Source organism: Coturnix japonica, chromosome 1, assembly GCF_001577835.2.
Source record: "Coturnix japonica isolate 7356 chromosome 1, Coturnix japonica 2.1, whole genome shotgun sequence".
In the NCBI taxonomy this organism is placed as follows: Eukaryota; Metazoa; Chordata; class Aves; order Galliformes; family Phasianidae; genus Coturnix; species Coturnix japonica.
The window spans coordinates 35,900,594-35,917,259 of record NC_029516.1 but is presented as its reverse complement, the minus strand read 5'-3'; the positions used below and the strand labels follow the sequence as shown (position 1 = coordinate 35,917,259).

The following is a 16,666-nucleotide window of genomic DNA, read 5'->3' as shown; positions in this document are numbered from 1 at the left end:
GGAGACCGCGATCGTCCCACCATGTCCTGGTGGTAATTTTACCTCAAGGGGAAAATCTCATCCCATAATAATGAATAGATAAAAAACAATATTTTAAGGCTTACGGACCCTCATCGCTATGCCAGCCTGAAACGTAGCTAATAACACCAACTGTACCTCCAGGCCTTAAGAATGTCCCCGAGATGGTTTTATGTAAGAAAAGGGAAAACTGCAGCTCTGAAAACCGTTTGCAGCTCACTCAGCTGTTCTGAGTTGTGGCTGAGGAAAACATGCAGTGCAATACTTCAACTATTTGGGACTTTATCCCTGAAAGCTCTCCAGCGCACACAGCTTATTGAGATGCAAACATCTGACAGTCAGCGTTTTCGCATTGGGCACACTCGGGTCCGGCCCCGCTCACCGCAACATAACTTCTGTTAATGTATAACAGACTGCGAGGAACGCAGCCTTTATTTATTTCTTTATTTATTGGGGCACACACACACACAAAAGCCAACACAAAACAATCAAACAAAAAACCACCACAATGTTTTAACAGATTAAATACTAAGAAATGTGGCAGCAGCAGCCCTGGCTGTACACCCCAGGTCCTACAGGGAGGTGGGCAGATGAGAGGCTGCATGAGGTCAGCACCGATCGATACCTGGGAATGGAGAAGGGGCTGCCCTGAGAGCTGCAATCCTGGCTGTGCTTCTCCACAGACACATCATGATACAAAGAACAGCTCTGGAATGTGATTTTTACACACTGATAGCCAGGTGTGCAGGGGTGAAGCACCGGCATTGTCACACCAGTGTGATTCTCTCAATCTTCATCAGGTTGAGTATTAGGAAACATTTCTACTCAGACAAAGTGGGAGGCAGTGGCACAGGGTGCCCAGGGAGGTGGTGCAGTCAGCATCCCTGGAGGCGTTGGAGAATGTGTGTGTGTATGTTTGGTGGCCCTGCCAGGCAGGGGGTTGGAACTACATGATCCTTGAGGTCCCTTCCAACCCGGGTCATTCTGTGATTCTGTGAGAACTGTGTGGATATGGCAGGGAGGGATGTGGGCACGGCGGGGCATGGTGATGGCTGGACTTGTGATCTGGGCAGCCTTTCCTAACCTTAATGGTTCTGTGGTTGATCGTATTGAGAACTGACACGATGGGTCCTTTCACCTAAGTTGCTTTTTCTGCAAACAGAGCTCCGTGCTTTTGTAACTGTGAAGGTAAAGTGAAGGTTAAAAGGTTTTTCTGAGGATAGGGGGGAGCTCAATCAGAACTTCTCTTAAATCAGCCTTTTGTTAATCAATCTGTTAGAGTGAAATACAACCAACTTGGCTCTGCCAAGTCATCCTTTCCACCTGCTGATGGCTTCCTGGTGTCACACAGAACAACAACCTGCTCTGTTTGGGCCATGCTGTCAGCCAGCAAGGCTAGAGGTGTCTTCTGCATGGAAAAGCCCAGCATCCCAGGTGCTCCAGGCACTGAGCAATGCTTTAGAACAAAACTGCTGCACCCAGAGAAGCCCTAAGCACCAACCAGAGCAGAAATGAGACAGAAGCAGAAAGTCCAAGCGAAGGAGCCATCAGCAGAGGGGCACTGAAGGTCGGTGGGGTGAGCACAGGGCAGAGAGGCGCAGGGCTAAAGCAGCCCTGGCCATGGATAGCACGGCAGGTTGCAGGAGCCTCCCATCAGGCGCTTGGGGCTGTTGTGCCGCTGCAAATTCAAGTGAAAGCAGAGCTTTGCAGACAGGTTTTACCGTGTCTTCGCCCATATAACGAATACTTTCAGACTTCAGCCCCACTCCTTCTTTACACGCGTTCTCGCCGTTTCCAACCCAGCGACATTTGTGAGCCGAGGGCTGCAGCGTCACCAACCGAGATCCCTCCCGGACCCCCCCTCCCCATGTCCTCGTTCCAAGCCACAAAACGAAGACGCGGAGCCGCTCCGTTCCCATCCTCCTGCCTTCAGACGGGGACCCCGAGTGCAGACGTGTGGGGAGAAGCGCGTACAGCGGGGGGCAGCGGGGAGGTGCGGCCGGACTCAGGTGCAGCGCGGCCCCGGCCGAGAGCCGGGGGGCAGGTGACGGGCCCGGCCGCGGGTCACCTCGGCACTTTCCGCCCTCGCTTCGGCTCCGTCCGCTCCGCGATGGAGAAATGGGAGGGCGAACGGGGGGGAGCCCGTGGCTCGGCGCCGCTCCTTCCGGGCGGGCGGGGGGTGGTGCCGCTCACCTGGTGCCGCCGGCGCTGGGGATCGGCCGCCTCGGGCCGGGCGGGAGGTGAGCGCCCCCCGGACCCGCCTCGCCCCCCCCGCCGCGCCGACCGGCCCCGGCAGCGGCGTCGGGCGGGCACGGCAGCGGGCGGCGCGGTGAGGGCGGGCGCGGGGGGAGCCGGGGCGGCGGTGATGGGGAGCGGAGCCCCGGGCGGGGAGGGGGGGCTCGGCGGGAGGCAGGGCGGGACGGGCGGCGCGGCGGGACGCCTGACGGCCCCTTTTGTCTCTGCCCAGGGTGTTCGCGTCGCTCCCGGCCTCTCTCCCCGCCCCCGTCTCGTCCGCCCCGCCGGGAGCGCTCCTCCGCGGGCAGCGGCACGGCCGCCTCGGGGCGGGCGGCGGCGGAGGCGCTGCGGGGCGCTCCCGCCATCCACCCCGCCGCGAACATGGCGACCGGCGGCTACCGGAGCGGCAGCACCACGGACTTTCTGGAGGAGTGGAAAGCCAAGCGGGAGAAGATGCGGGCCAAGCAGGCGCCCACGGGACCCGGCGCTGCTGCTGCTGCGGCGGCGGGGGCCGAGGCCAGGCCGGCGGCGGGTCCTACCACGGCCGAGCCGCACCAACACCTGCCCGCCGCTCTAACGCCCCCCGCCGGCGGGGCCAACAACTGCCTCGGGCCGGGCCGCGCCGTGCCCGGCAAGGAGCCGCCGCCACAGGGCCCCGCTGCCGGCAGGGAGCCCGCCAAGCTACCGCCCGCCGCCGGAGCGCCCGGCTCCCCCGAGGGAGAGGAGAAGCCGGCGGCCAAGGGGAAGAGCTCCGGCCCCAGCGCCAGGAAAGGGAAGGGGCAGATCGAGAAGAGAAAGCTGCGGGAGAAAAGGAGATCCACGGGGGTGGTGAACATCCCGGCTGCCGAGGTGAGCGGGGCGGGGAGTGAGACCCGAGCGGGAACGGGGCGCTGCGGGGCAGCCCAGGTGTGCGGCGGAGTCAGGGCTCCGAGTGGGTGCTCAGGTGTGAACAGCCCGTTGGAACCCCAAAATATTCCCTTCTCTGGAAATAATGTGGTTGAAGGAGCGTTTTTTGAGGGCAGAGGAAGGTATTTTTTATCAGCCAACACCGCTGTCCTCTGCGGCTCGCTACTGGCGCTGAGCTATAATGCTCCTAGAGGAATTCGGAAGAATGATAACCGAGCCGTCAGCTTTTCTTTTGCTTCCCCCCCCCCCCCTCAGTTAATAGGAAAACTTGAAACAAAGTTGTGTTTTACTCGCAGTGTTGCGTTAATTCTGGTGGTTTATCTCACTGTAGGGAAAACCGTGCAATCTGTTTTCTCTGGTTAATGGTACAGATGGTCGGAACGGCAGTAAAAGTGCTCCTGCAGCAGTAGCAGGGGGTGGAGTTGTGTTCTGCAGCCCCGGAGTCATTAACACTTGTTTCAATCCCATAAACGCGCTCGTGGCGATCGCTTCAATGCAGGGAGGTGCTGGGAGATGAACAGTGAGTGGTACGAGCAGTGGCAGTGTTTGGAGCTGTGTTTCGCAGGGGTTGGTCCTGCACTTGCAGAGCCTACTCTGGGATGTGTGGGTGTGGGTCTTCCTGCTTTGGGAAGGAGTGTGGTGAGTTTCTCAGCTCTCTGGCTTCAGAACCTGCCAGCTGCCCAGGCTCAGATGGTTGATGTGCTCTGTGTGCTCCCCTCTACCCACCTTGTGCTCCTAACTAGCCCTGCTCTATTTCGTAGGGGCTTTGCACACTGCAGCCCCTTCTAGGGCCTCTTCTGCACCCCCAAACTCCAGTCACGGCCTTTCCCCTTTTCCCCTCTCCCCGTGACTGGTGTGTCCTGCTGCTTTGAACTTGTGTTCTGAGCTGCTGTTCTGTGGCTGCGGGTGGTGCGGTTTGGGGTGTGCTGGTGGTTGGGTTTCATGTTTGTTTGTTGGGTTTGTTTTGTTTTGTTTGAATGTTGCTCTGAGGATTCATTGCTTTCCAGGAATGCACGTTCCTTGCTCAGCAACCATTGGAATCATCCGTGTCAGTTTGTTGCTGTAGCTGCTGCTGCCTTGTTAGGATGGCTGTCGTGGTTGAGGTACTTGGGCACTGAGAAGCCCAACTCTCCTCAGCCTTGTGTTTCTGAGGCCTGACTCCTTGCAAACTTCTCTCCATATCGCTGCTGTCTGAAACCAGAGATTAACATCCCCATGGCCTTTGTAGGGTCCCGTGTCAATAAATGCAGCTGGTTGTCACACAGGGTGTTACTGGAGAGACTCGCTGCTACTAAGTGCTGTGCCTTGACAGGCATGGCTTTACACAAAGCTCCTTCTTTTAAGTATTTTACATTTATTAGATGTTTTTAATCATTACTGCCTGCATTCCTGAGCGTTATTTAACTATGGACACCAAGTCATTCCCAATGGTACATAACTTCAGAAGCCCACTGTCAAATATGAATAACTACTTAGCAATGAATGTCTTATTTGCACTGTCTTTCTGTTTAGTCACAGAGGGAATGCTCTAAAGCACTGATTCACTACGCTCAGTTTACGTTCACTGGACATTCTGATGGTGACACTGAATTTGGACAAAAGAAGGCTGTGGTGTAGATGATGACTTGGAATAACTGAGCATGCAGTCTACAGCACTCCAGTTTCATAGAGTCATAGGACGGTTTGGGTTGGAAGGGACCATAAAACCCATCCAGTTCCAACCCTCTTCTGTGGGCAGGGCTGCCACCCAGCAGCTCAGGCTCCATCCAGCCTGGCCTTAAGTGCTTCCAAGGATGGGGCATCCACACCTCCTCTGGGCAGCTGTGTCACTGCCCACTGAATAAAGATTCTTCTTCTAACACCTGACCTAAATCTCCTTTATTTAATTTAAAACCATTCCCCATTGCCTCATCACTATCAGACTATGTAAAAAGTCGGCTTCTCTTGTGATTTTAAAGCTCCCTTCAGGTACTGGAAGGCCGCTTGTGGGAGATGCTTATTGCCCGGGAGCTTCTTGGCCTGGAAAAGAATACAAGAGTGGTTTTCACCACTAATGAAACAGAACCTAATTTCTGTTGTAATACATTTGGAAACTTGAACGTTATGAAAAGTGATGGAAAGTTAAAGTTTAGGTTGTCTTGTATTGTTGAAATAGGCATTAAAAATGTTAGTTCTTCATTAATGATGAATTTCTGTTCAATAGGAAGGTAGAGTAGGTAGAAAATAGGTAGAGCTGGGTCTTAAACAGTTCCAGGTCTTAAAGTTCTTTTGTATTGAAGTCATTGGAGGTCAGAAATCGAAGGGGAAGCTGTGAAAACAAATGGCGACAGGTTGGGAGCAGGGGCAGTGCCGTGTGTTTGGAAGCTGTGGTGGTAGAAGTAAAGAATGGTTCCTATTTTCACAGCACTGGTGCTTATCTAAGTCCAGACGGCTTTGGAAGTTGGCTTCTGAAGTATTTGCAGCCCATTGCCTTCTTGGTGACTGTGAGGAGTTTCTTGGTAGCTGGTTGAAACTTAGTAATTTGATTTGACTCTGTGGGATTTGGGCCTCGGTGCCTTGCAGTAGGTTGTGAAAGGTAACTCAATTGCATCTAATGATCATTACTACTAGTTTAGCTCTCTAAATACCGAGCTTAACAGCGTGCCCCAAACAAAGTGTTTTGTTCAGTATGTAGGTGTTCAGTTGGTGCAGGTGCGAAGTTCTGTGTGTAACGTTCTTCTCACTTGGAGCAGTGCTCCTGTCTGAGACACACACAGAGTTCCTGTAGTGCTACGCTCTGCCTATACAATGAAAGTGGTGTTTCCTATTGTAACTTTGCTGTCCTGCTGTGCTGCTGAAGGTGCAGCTCTGCTTCTGAATGTGTTTACACTGGGGGATTCTGCTGGCAGAGCTGTTTCTGAATCCCAACCAGACCAACAAGTGCTGTTGGTCCATCAGGAGAGGGGTGGTCAGCAGGGATAGGGAGGTGATTGTCCCTCTCTACTCTGCTCTTGTGAGGCCCCATCTGTTGTACTGTGTCCAGGTGTGGAGCCCTCAGTACAAAAAAGACATGGAGATTTTGGAAAGGGTCCAGAGGAGGGACAGGAAGATGATCAGGGGGCTGGAGCACCTCCCCTATGAGGACAGGCTGAGGGAGTTGGGTTTGTTCAGCCTGGAGAAGAGAAGGTTGCGGGGTGACCTCATTGCAGCCTTTCAGTACCTGAAGGGAACTTACTCCCAGGAGGGGAGTAAACTCTTCGAAAGGGCTGATAATAGCAGGACTAGGGGAAATGGTTTTAAGTTGAAGGAGGGAAGATTTAGGTTGGATGTTAGGGGGAAGTTCTTCACTAGGAGAGTGGTTAGGCCCTGGAACAGGCTGCCCAGGGAGGTTGTGGATGCCCCGTCCTTGGAGGTGTTCAAGACCAGGTTGGACAGGGCCCTGGGCAACCTGATCTAGTAAATGTGTATGTTTGGTGGCCCTGCTTGGCAGGGGGGTTGGAACTACATGATCCTTGAGGTCCCTTCCAACTCGGGTCATTCTGTGATTCTGTGTGATTCTGTGCTGTTGTGGTCACCTTTGTAAGAAGGGGTGCATGTGCAGTCAGCATCGTGGCTGTTCTAGCGGGGCAGTTCTGTGGTTGGTTTTGGTGTAGTGTGCTTATGGCTGAAGTTTACATTTCTCACTTAACCAGCTGCAAGTCATCTACATTCAGAAGTGTTCTTCTGTAAATAACGGGGTGATAAATGTTTTAACAAGGTGTAAAGAACTTGGATCTGCGTATTTTGCAGGTGGAGCTGCCATACTTAAGACACAACAGTCTCCTGACCTGTTTTGTAGGAAGTATTAATACAGTAAAAGACCTATGCTGTTTCCAGTGTAAGCTGTACATCTTATGCTGAACAGAAGCAGCTCCTGCTACTGGGGGAGCCCAGCGCTGAGCTGTGCCACTGACAGAGGCTGCTGCGTTCCAGTTGGAAGAACCAAAGGAAACTTTAAATGCCAAATGTGTCAAGCGTAGCGATTACTGAGTAGGTTGTAAAGCAACTGAAAGCCTTCTCTGAAAGGCTGGAAACTAGAGAAGAGTGCGGAGTCCCGTGCTGGTGATTGGAGCCTTGTGAACAGAAGTTTCCCTTCAGTAGAATCCTTTGCAGCAATTCCCTACCTAAGGATTAAGTTAAGTGGAAGAACAGTTCTTGCCCTAATGGGAAAGCATCTTTGTATTGGCCAGCGTCTCTGAGCATTTTCCTTTAAAGCAGCTTGCTTCTTTTTCACATATGTTGGGAGAAAAATGTCTTAATAAGACACGTTCAGGAAAAGACTGGGGGGAAATGCATATTTCCCAACCACTGATCCCATCAATGCAGAATATTAACGTTGTGGCAGAAGTCTGTAATGTATTTATTTGACCTGGATGACCTTCCACCACCATCCTCCCACTTGCTTTGTCTAGTGAGCACATTCATTTTACTGCTGTTCTATTTGCGGTTCTTCCTTCAGACGTGGATGGGTAAAAGAGGCATTACAAACATTTTCAGACTCTTCTGTGAAGATTATTTACATCCATTCTGCTTCTTCATCAATACCTTTGTGAATTCTGATTTTAACTTTGCTTCTAGGCAGCCTGTGCAAAGGGCACATTCTTTATCTTTTTCCCTCTCTTTTTTAGCTTTAATTCTTTTATATATTTATTTTTTTTGCTTGTGTTTATAGGCATTTAATATCCTGTCTCTTAGCTATGCAAGGGGAGGTTTTTGCTCAAGTCAGTCATGTCATGAACATAGAAAAACCTTCCAGATTTCTATCAAGAGCCCTTCCCACTCACTGTTCATACATTACTTTGGGATAAGGCTGGACAGTGCAGTGGTTTTCCATCTGAAAATATACCCAGAAATAGCTTGATTCCTTTTTGTATGATAGGAATAACTTTATTCTTGCTATTTTCATAGAAGGTCAGACCATAGGCCAGTGTCTACAGCTGGAAATCACAGGACTTAACCGGAAAGAACTGATTCTTTTATGCATATAGTTCATAATTCCAGCGCCTGTTCCTGCTGGAGTGGGGAAGAGTGATGGAACACATTCAGAAGCCACCAGTTTCCCCTCTGATTCTCTTGTCTGCATTTATCTTTTAAATGCAATTTTGGGAAGGCTGGTTTGTGAAATGACCCTTTAATAAGTAGGTGTATTTGGAAAACGTTATTGTACTCTCAGCTTTTTTTCGCTTTCCTGGTTTTGGGATGAATCATCTGAAATGATACCGTTATTAGGTGGAAATTAAACGTAGAATAAGTAAAGAATTCTTCAGGAAGTAAGAAGAGTGCTTAGCTTGGGTTGTAATTGATGGTTGAAGGCATCTTACTTATCTGCCTTGCCAGTTACTGCCTTTCCTTGCCAGTCTGTCAATAGTCCTAAATAAATGTCGATGTTGACTGGTTGAAGAGAAATATTCCTCTGTGTTCTTTCTAGGCTGTTTCTCTTGTACTCAAGGCTGAAATGTCCTGTCCAATTGTTGCTTGTTCCTAAAGCCTGCTTACAAGACAAGATACATCTGGAGCAAAAAAAATTGTAGGGCAGAGAGGAAACAGCCCATCAGCTGTGGGTTTGTCCACTTCTGCCCTGACATAAACATAGGAGCATCTTGCTTTTCAGTGGAAATAGGCTGACTTCAGTCTCATTGCGTAGCAGAGGCAGAGAAATGCAGGTATGATCAGTTACATCACGCCAAAGCAAACATGCAGTTGGCAGTCAGCCCTTAAATGAGGTCTAAGAGAGGTGCAGCCAGGCTCCATCCCTTCCAGTAGCACAGGTGAGTTGCATTCATCTACGCTCCCAAGGCTGACCGGGTCTTTTGAACACTTAGGTGCTCAGTCAGTGGTTCAGGCCGTGGTGCAACAGTTCCCATACAGTAGCAAAGATGTTTTCCAGCATTTGTATGTAATACTAATGGGCACAGAATCACAGACAGTTATATCAGCTGGAAGGCGTCTCTGAAAAAGTCATCTTGTTCTAATGCCCTGCTCTTAGTGGGGCCAGTTCTTGTCAGGTTGGTTAAGATTTGCCTCATTGAATTTCGAGTATCTCCAGCATATTGAGGTCTGTGGTGTGAGCAGTTCTGCTTACCAGCCTCTCTACCACTCTCCACCTGTTCTGTATCCACTGCAAACATCTTGGGAGTACCGTCCATCCCATTTTCAGATCGTTAATAATGATACTGTACGCTATTGGCCCAGATGCCAACTCCTGAAGGATGCTGTTTTCCCCAGCTGCCAGATGAACCTTATAGTACTGCTTAAAACCTGCCAAGTCTAAAGATGCAGCCAGTTTTCTGCCATTTTTTTGTTCACTTATGTGGCCAATATTTAACCAGTTTGGCTTTAAGGGTGCTGTTGGACACCTGAGTCAAAGCCTTCCTTCTCTCCTAAGTATTTGAAGGAAACGTTCAACATTTCTGGAATGGTTGGTGTAGAACTTTTTATGAGAGCTGCTGTTACCGATACAGCCAAGTTGTTGCAATTGCTGAGTGAGAGAAACTGCTTAACATTTTCTAGTTTTTAGTGACCGCACAAGAGATGAGTATATCGTGTAGCTTTGTTGCGTTGTCTCAGGCAGATGAGTTACTTGGAAGAGTAACTTGAGATAGAATATCATGTCATATAATGGGAGCTGGGATTCTTCGGTCTGGAGAAGAGGAGGCTCAGGGGTGACCTTATAGCTTTCTACAACTGCCTGAAGGGAGGCTGTAGTGAGCTGGGGTTGGGCCTCTTCTCCCACGTAGCTTGCAATAGGTCTAGAGGGAATGGCCTCATATTCCACCAGGGGAGATTAAGGTTGGATGTCAGGAAATACTTCTTCAATGAGAGAGTGGTCAGGTGCTGGAATGGGCTGCCCAGGGAGGTGGTGGAGTCAGCATCCCTGGAGGTGTTCAAGAAATGTTAAATGCTGTACTGAGGACTGTGGGATGTATTGGTGATAGGTGGATGGTTGGACTGGGTTATCTTAGAGGTCTTTTCCAACCTTGGTCATTTTATGACTATGGTCATATGTTTTCCACAGAAAATCTCATATATAATTAAGGAGCAATATTATAAACCCAACTAAAATTGAGAGTATTCTAACACAGCCATCCTGAGTGAGGAAAAATGGGATTCAAGTAGAATCCAGCTTTGCCATCTCATCTCTCTCATATACCTCAGTCAGCTGGGGTGATGGGTTCCTTTTAGTACCAGAAGGAACAAATTAGAAATCTGAAATACATATCATCCATACGCTGTGGCTTGGCTACTTGTAGTGAAACTACACTAATTCTACTTGTTAATTCCCAAAGCTGTAAGTAAATTATAATTAATTCTTTATTTTTTCTACCGTAGGTTCGGTTGACTGGAAAATATTCCTCTCAAAAGAGGGCTGCTGGTGTTTTTTTAATAAGAGTCGGATTTGCCTGAATTGGAAAGTGTGGTTTATTGGTGATTTATATATTTATAGCTGTATATAAATGTATATATGTATAAACACACGTACTTATGAGAACTACTTTAATATATTACATTTTTCCAGCACTTTTAGTTAATTTCTCTTAAAAAAAAGTACGACCCTTCTTCCTTTGTTTTGTAGATGGAGTTTTTTGTGAGGGTACAGAGCAGTAAAAAGAATGAATGGATTAATTTCAGCAGTCACCAATAAATCACCAGAAGTCTTGTGAATTAGTTTATGATTTCTCCAGACTTGTGTTACTCTTTTCCTTTCCAGCAGCGTTTCTATACTTTGAACATCCTATATCCCAGATGTATTACTTTCTAAAGAGCCAAGGTGAACAAACCAAACAGCCCTCAGACCAACTAAACTCAACTCCTCCTGCTCCAGGCAAGAAACAAAATGCTTCCTGCACCTCCCAGCTGCTCATCTCAACTCAAAATTCAACTTGTAGATGGGGCAGACTGTCTTGTTTCATTTTTTGCTTTTCGTGTTGCAAATGCTCATGCTTCTTTGATGACAGTTGAGTTTGAGCACATCTTTCTTATGTTACTTTACCTTTTGGTGGGATTTTTTAATTATTATTTTTATTTTATTTTATTTTATTTTATTTTATTTTATTTTATTTTATTTTATTTTATTTTATTTTATTTTATTTTATTATTTTTTATGTCCCAGTAAGAGTTGGTGGGTAATAGATCCCTTTTGCAAAAGAAGAGATTAAAACAATCTCCCCTCACCCCCAAATCTTAAGTTAAATACGATAATGTGAACTGATGCAAAATTGGCTCAAACTTCACTTTTATTTCTCAATTGCCTCTTTAAAACCTACATATTTTCTGCATCTTTCTGCAGCTCCAAGCGTGCAGGGGATTTACTGAAAGGTCGCTGTCAAGTGTTCAGTTCCGAGGAAGTTTGCACTGATTCCTTAACACTGCCTTTGTGTTGTCTGGTTTGTTACATCTATGCGAACTTTTTATGGTGAATGTTTTTCTCTGCTGCTTTTTTCTTTAAGTTGGAGCTGTGTATTTAAAGACTTCTCAAATGGAGGACCGTAGGTGGATGACTGTTTGCAGTGCTTTACAAGGTCATGGGAAATGAAAAGAAAAACCACAACTCTAATGTTTTGTTTGGGGATTTCACTGTGTCTGATCTGAATGCATGTCCTTTTTGGAAAGGATTCGTGGAACTTTCAAGTCTCACTCTAGGCCTGCAAATGCCATACACAGCTCTGTCTTGTAGCTGTTCTGTACAGCAGTGGCATCACCTTATAGCTGCCAGGTTTTGTGCTCCTCGGAGGAGGTGTGCTTTAAGAAAAACAACCATCAACAAATACACTGAAGTAAGAAACCTGTAGTGAGGCAAAATACGAGTCAAGAGCATATTTTACCTGTCTCAGCTCTTGCCTGTTTTCAAACCAAACCACGAAGCAGACATGTAGTAGCATAGGCTTTATGCAGTATTTGCTATGCAGTCCTTTGTCATCAATGAGACAGAATACTTTTTCTTATCTGAAGGGCTCTGTACATTATGTTCTGAACATCTCGAAGCCACAGACTTGTTAGTAGATGAGAGACTTGCAGAAGTGTGGATTGGGGCAGCACTGTGTGCCTCCTGCCTGTAGACAGTGAAGCTCTGTTGAGGTTGGGAGGAGCCTCAGGAGGTCCTGTCAGACCTGGTTGCTCAAGTCTTAATCCAGTCAGACCTTGAAAACCTTCCAGGGTGAAGACAGCACGGCGTCCTTGGACTACCCTTCCAGTGCCTCACTGTCCTGATGGTGCAAATACTTTCTCTTCTGTTTGATCAGAACCTCTCATGTTTCAGTGTACGTCCATTGACTCTCGTTCCCTGCCACGCATGGAGCCTAGTTCTCTGCTCACCGGCTGCCTGAGATGACTGGAAAAAAAAGATGCTTTTGTTTTTTTTTCAGAGCACAACTTATTCTGCTTTATTCTGTGGGAATAACAGGTGCTAATGGGATTTGAGGCACAGAGGTAGGATAGCAGGGTAAAGTGCTCAGATATGGAAAAACTGTTGTGAATAACTACTCTCTGTATGGCAGCTCAGCCAAATACATTGATCACCAGAGACCAGAGTGGTAGGCAGCGGAAACTTGAGATGACTTCTAACTGTTCATCTTCACAGTCACAGGAACCTCTGTGTGTCCTGCCTGTCTGCTGCTTTTATGTGTGAATTACATTGCGTGCAATTTGTAATTCAGTGTTTGTAAGAACATGGAGTTTCAATCGATACCTGTGGTCATCTGGATCAGCCTCTTCCCACTGAGGTTCACATAGTCGCTTTTTAAAGCTTCAGATTGATTCTTTCAGTACACTGCAGGAAGCAGTACTGATTATAGTGGGTCTGACCAAGGAGCTGCTTAGCTCAGTGTCCTGCCCCTACAACATATAGATAGGTAGTAAGGAAAAATATTGCAGAAATGTTGGAATTTCCCATGAATTCGTGTCCTACCTTCTTGACGGTTTTCATCTTGAAGACTTGGAGCATCTGATTCAGATCACTAAATAGACAGAAATTCTCTACCAAGTACTTTTCAGTCTTCCTTTAGTGCATGAACTGTTAGTATATTCAGTACATGTTTGGGCAGGGAGGTCCACATTTCTAGTAGCCAGTACTTATGATGAGCCATGCTTTTATGATTATTATTTCACTGTCATGCCCCTAAAACCCAGCACATTATCTGCTACCCTCATTTCGTGACCTTTGCACACTGGTTACTTCTACAGCAAGGTGAAGAGTTGTTTTTTCTGATGTATTTATTTAGGATTGCTGGGATTTCAGATCTATTCCTGTGTTCCTATTTGACAAGCTGTTATTCACTGTTTGTTTTTTGTTTTGTGCTTTTTTTTTGTTGTTGTTTGCTGTTTTTTGTTTTGTTTAGTTTTAGTATGTGGTTCATCATTAAGGAGTGTGCACTATCTGATACATCTCATGCTCTGCCAGAACTTCGGATTAGCTGAAGGTGCTAGTGAAAGCATACATGGGGATGAGTTTTCACCCTGCAGATCAGCTCACATGCACGTTCCCTTCTAAGACTTACTTTTGGAAGTATTAATTTGGGTAGATTTAGAGGTTTTTTGTATCTTCTTCTGGTTTGTTTGTTGTTTTTTTTCTTTTTGGAGACGCATGCCCCAACTCTCATAGCACTTTGAATGAGAAGTTTACAATCCTCATCATACAAGTTCTCGCACAGCCAAGTTCATGCTTTACTGACCTTATCCTTATCAGAATTTGTGCTTTTGAATTAGCTATGTTGTTAAAGACCTCCTTTAAAATGGAAACCTAGTTATCTTTCTAACTGGATCAACTTGTGGTGCTTTAATACAGACGTCTTTTTCAGTTACCAAAATCCAACATCCCAGTTGTTTAGTGATTTGGTTAACAAGTCTGTGTACTAAAGCATCCAGAAGTACCTGGGTTGTTTTTTTAAATCACGTAAGCGATTAGCTTGTGCTTTAAACTGTCAACACCCTTTTTCCTTGTGTATTTTACCTTTTACTTTCTGTGTTGTGTTCTGGGCAGAGCAAGAGAAAATTGACATAAGCATTTGCTGATTACTGATGGATTTTTTTTTTTTGCTTGCTTCTATGTAAAAAAAATAAAATGCTAAGCATAGAGACTGAGGGTTCTGCGTTTACAAACTGTATGTGTGTAAAAGCTGTGTAAGAAGTCAGTTCCTAATGACTGAGGTAGTAGCAAAATAAGCGATTGCAATATTCATCCTTGAATGGGTCATTAATTTTAAATAGCTTTTTAATTGTTTACATAGCGCTTCTTGTCTTGTTCTACTCCCTTCTTTAAGCCAGCAGTACCAAAGGAAACTCAGCTGACCTACATCTCTTCTAATTGGTAAATATTATGGGTGTATTTTTTACTTGTGCTGCTGTGCAAGTTTTGTCTGTTAAATCCTGTCTAAAGTAAATGTTGTGACTTCAATCTGTGTTCTTTGTGAAGCTGGTATCTATCAGAATTGCCTCTAGAGCAGAAAGTCAAGAACGTGTCTTCCTCTTATTTTCCAGGAGCGTGGTAGGCTTTTGTGTAAATAGTAATGTTAACCTCTTACATACTGAAATTAAAGTTTTCTGTGAAGCCTGATTTGAATGCAGCCCCTCTGTACTTTAGAATGTGGGAGGAAGTGTGGAACGTGGCAGATCTTGGTCCTGCTGCAGGTTGTGTTCTAGGCCCAGCACTAAGTGGGGCTGCTCAACCTCTGCTTTGATCAAAGCCTGTTGTACAGCCAGGTGTTGCGTCTAAAAGTTCTTAGATCCAAATGTGCGGAAGCGCTGTGTAAATTGGACTGCTGACTCCAAGATGAAAGATTTAGTTTTTAATGTGTGCGATGTTGTGCTTCAAAGAAAATGGTATGACATTGTCATTTCAATTAGACCAAAGCTACAGATATCTGTAACGTAGTGTGACGTGCTGAGTGATTTAAAGTGTGAAAGAACAGAGAGATTTTGTGGAGAAGTCTTTTGGGTCCATCCCTAAAGGAAAGCAGTGAAGCTGTGGTTGGATTGAGATGCTGTACGTTAATACCTGATGCTAAAAACTTTATTTGAAACAAATAAAAAAACTAAAAACCGACAACATTAATTTCTGATATATAGTGCTGCAATGAGATAAATGAATGTTTGGGGCTTACCCCATCAGTTTGCAGGCTTGTAATTTTTATTCATGGTTTGAATAAAAACCATGAGCACACAGAATAGTGAAAAGCAGTGCTGGAAGTCCAGCTGTGAGGTGCAACGTGAATGAGGCATTGTAGGCAGGTTTCTTTCATGAAGTTATTAAATGCTATTAGAAAACTCAGAAATGTGGTAAATTGTCAGATTTGGGAAACTACAGCTGGATGTGTAAGGAGTTTGATGTGCTAAGTGCTGTAACGAAGCCTTCCAGCAACGTGTACTAGGACCGAATGTTTTGACATGCTTGGCAATTAAATCATATACATAGGAGCCTGCATTTCTGGATCAGCATAGCTGGAGTCCTCGCATATCTGAGAGGATTTCCCATTCACTCAATTTCTCTACTCTTCATTTGTTACTAATCGAGAGAGCCTTCAATCCCACATAATGAACTCTGTCTAGAAATGCATAGAAACCCTAAAGGTAATTCTTTGTCAAAAAGAAGGTAAACTAAAAATGAGGAACACTCGTACAGTAAGTGCACATAAACTTGTAGCCTGATGAAAATGGGGTGCATCGTAATTATCCTGCATGAAAGAATGGCACCCAGGGCAGCTAAGTTTTACAGCAAAACATAGCGCTTGTTTTAGCCGGAGGCAGAAGCCCATTATCTGTCAGTTTACAGACAGTGTGCACAGTCTAAAACATAAGTAGGTGTTTTAATATAATCTCATTTTGCGGGTTCGCTTCTTTCAATTAGGAAAAAAAAAAATTGGGCTCGTCAGATGTCAGATCAGTTTTTGTCAAACCTGGCCAGAGGCAATTTGAACGCAGGTGTTGCTAAGCAGCTAAACACTAGAAACCACTGCTGTTAGCATGTTACATTTTTTATAAGATGCAAGAATGTTTGTGAATCAAAGCAAAAGGGATTATAAGGGGTATGTTAATGTACTTATGCATGCATGAACTGTTCCCTGCTGTCATTCTGCTTCCCTTTTTGATTCTTCATGAACTTCTCTGTGTTCTGTTTATTGAGAAAGATTCGGGGGTTGTTTGTATGTTCTAAGGCTTTCAGTGCTGTTAGCTGGCTCACAGGGACTGGAAACTGAAATGTGAAGCCTCAATTCTTTATGTGGTAAGCTTTCAGTTTAGTTGTCTGTTTTACTGTGATGGGGGAGTAGACATCCCTATCGCTTTTTGTAAGTTGGTACAGCTTATTAATTTAGATTGAAGCTTGTTCTGCTTTGGGATCCCAACTGCGTGGATCTGGGAGGACTGTGGTGGTGTTCATGCACTGCTGAACCTCAGGGCTGCTAAATCCCTCTGACCTGACCTGGCTCCATCTGGAAGGTCTGGGAAATGGGATGCACTGATGTTCAAGCTGACTGTCAGATCTTTGGATGCCAGCATT

The 16,666-nt window shown here is 46.1% G+C and overlaps 1 protein-coding gene across 1 annotated transcript in view; it reads left to right on the top strand.

The window, feature by feature from the left end:
- The first annotated feature begins 2,507 nt into the window (after positions 1 to 2,507).
- PAWR (pro-apoptotic WT1 regulator) overlaps positions 2,508 to 16,666 on the top strand; it is a 66,141-nt gene continuing 51,982 nt past the window's right edge. The window contains exon 1 of the mRNA XM_015857174.2: positions 2,508 to 3,102. Coding sequence (XP_015712660.1) covers positions 2,635 to 3,102 — 468 coding nt within the window. The 5' untranslated portion in view covers positions 2,508 to 2,634. The remainder of the gene's footprint in view (positions 3,103 to 16,666) is intronic.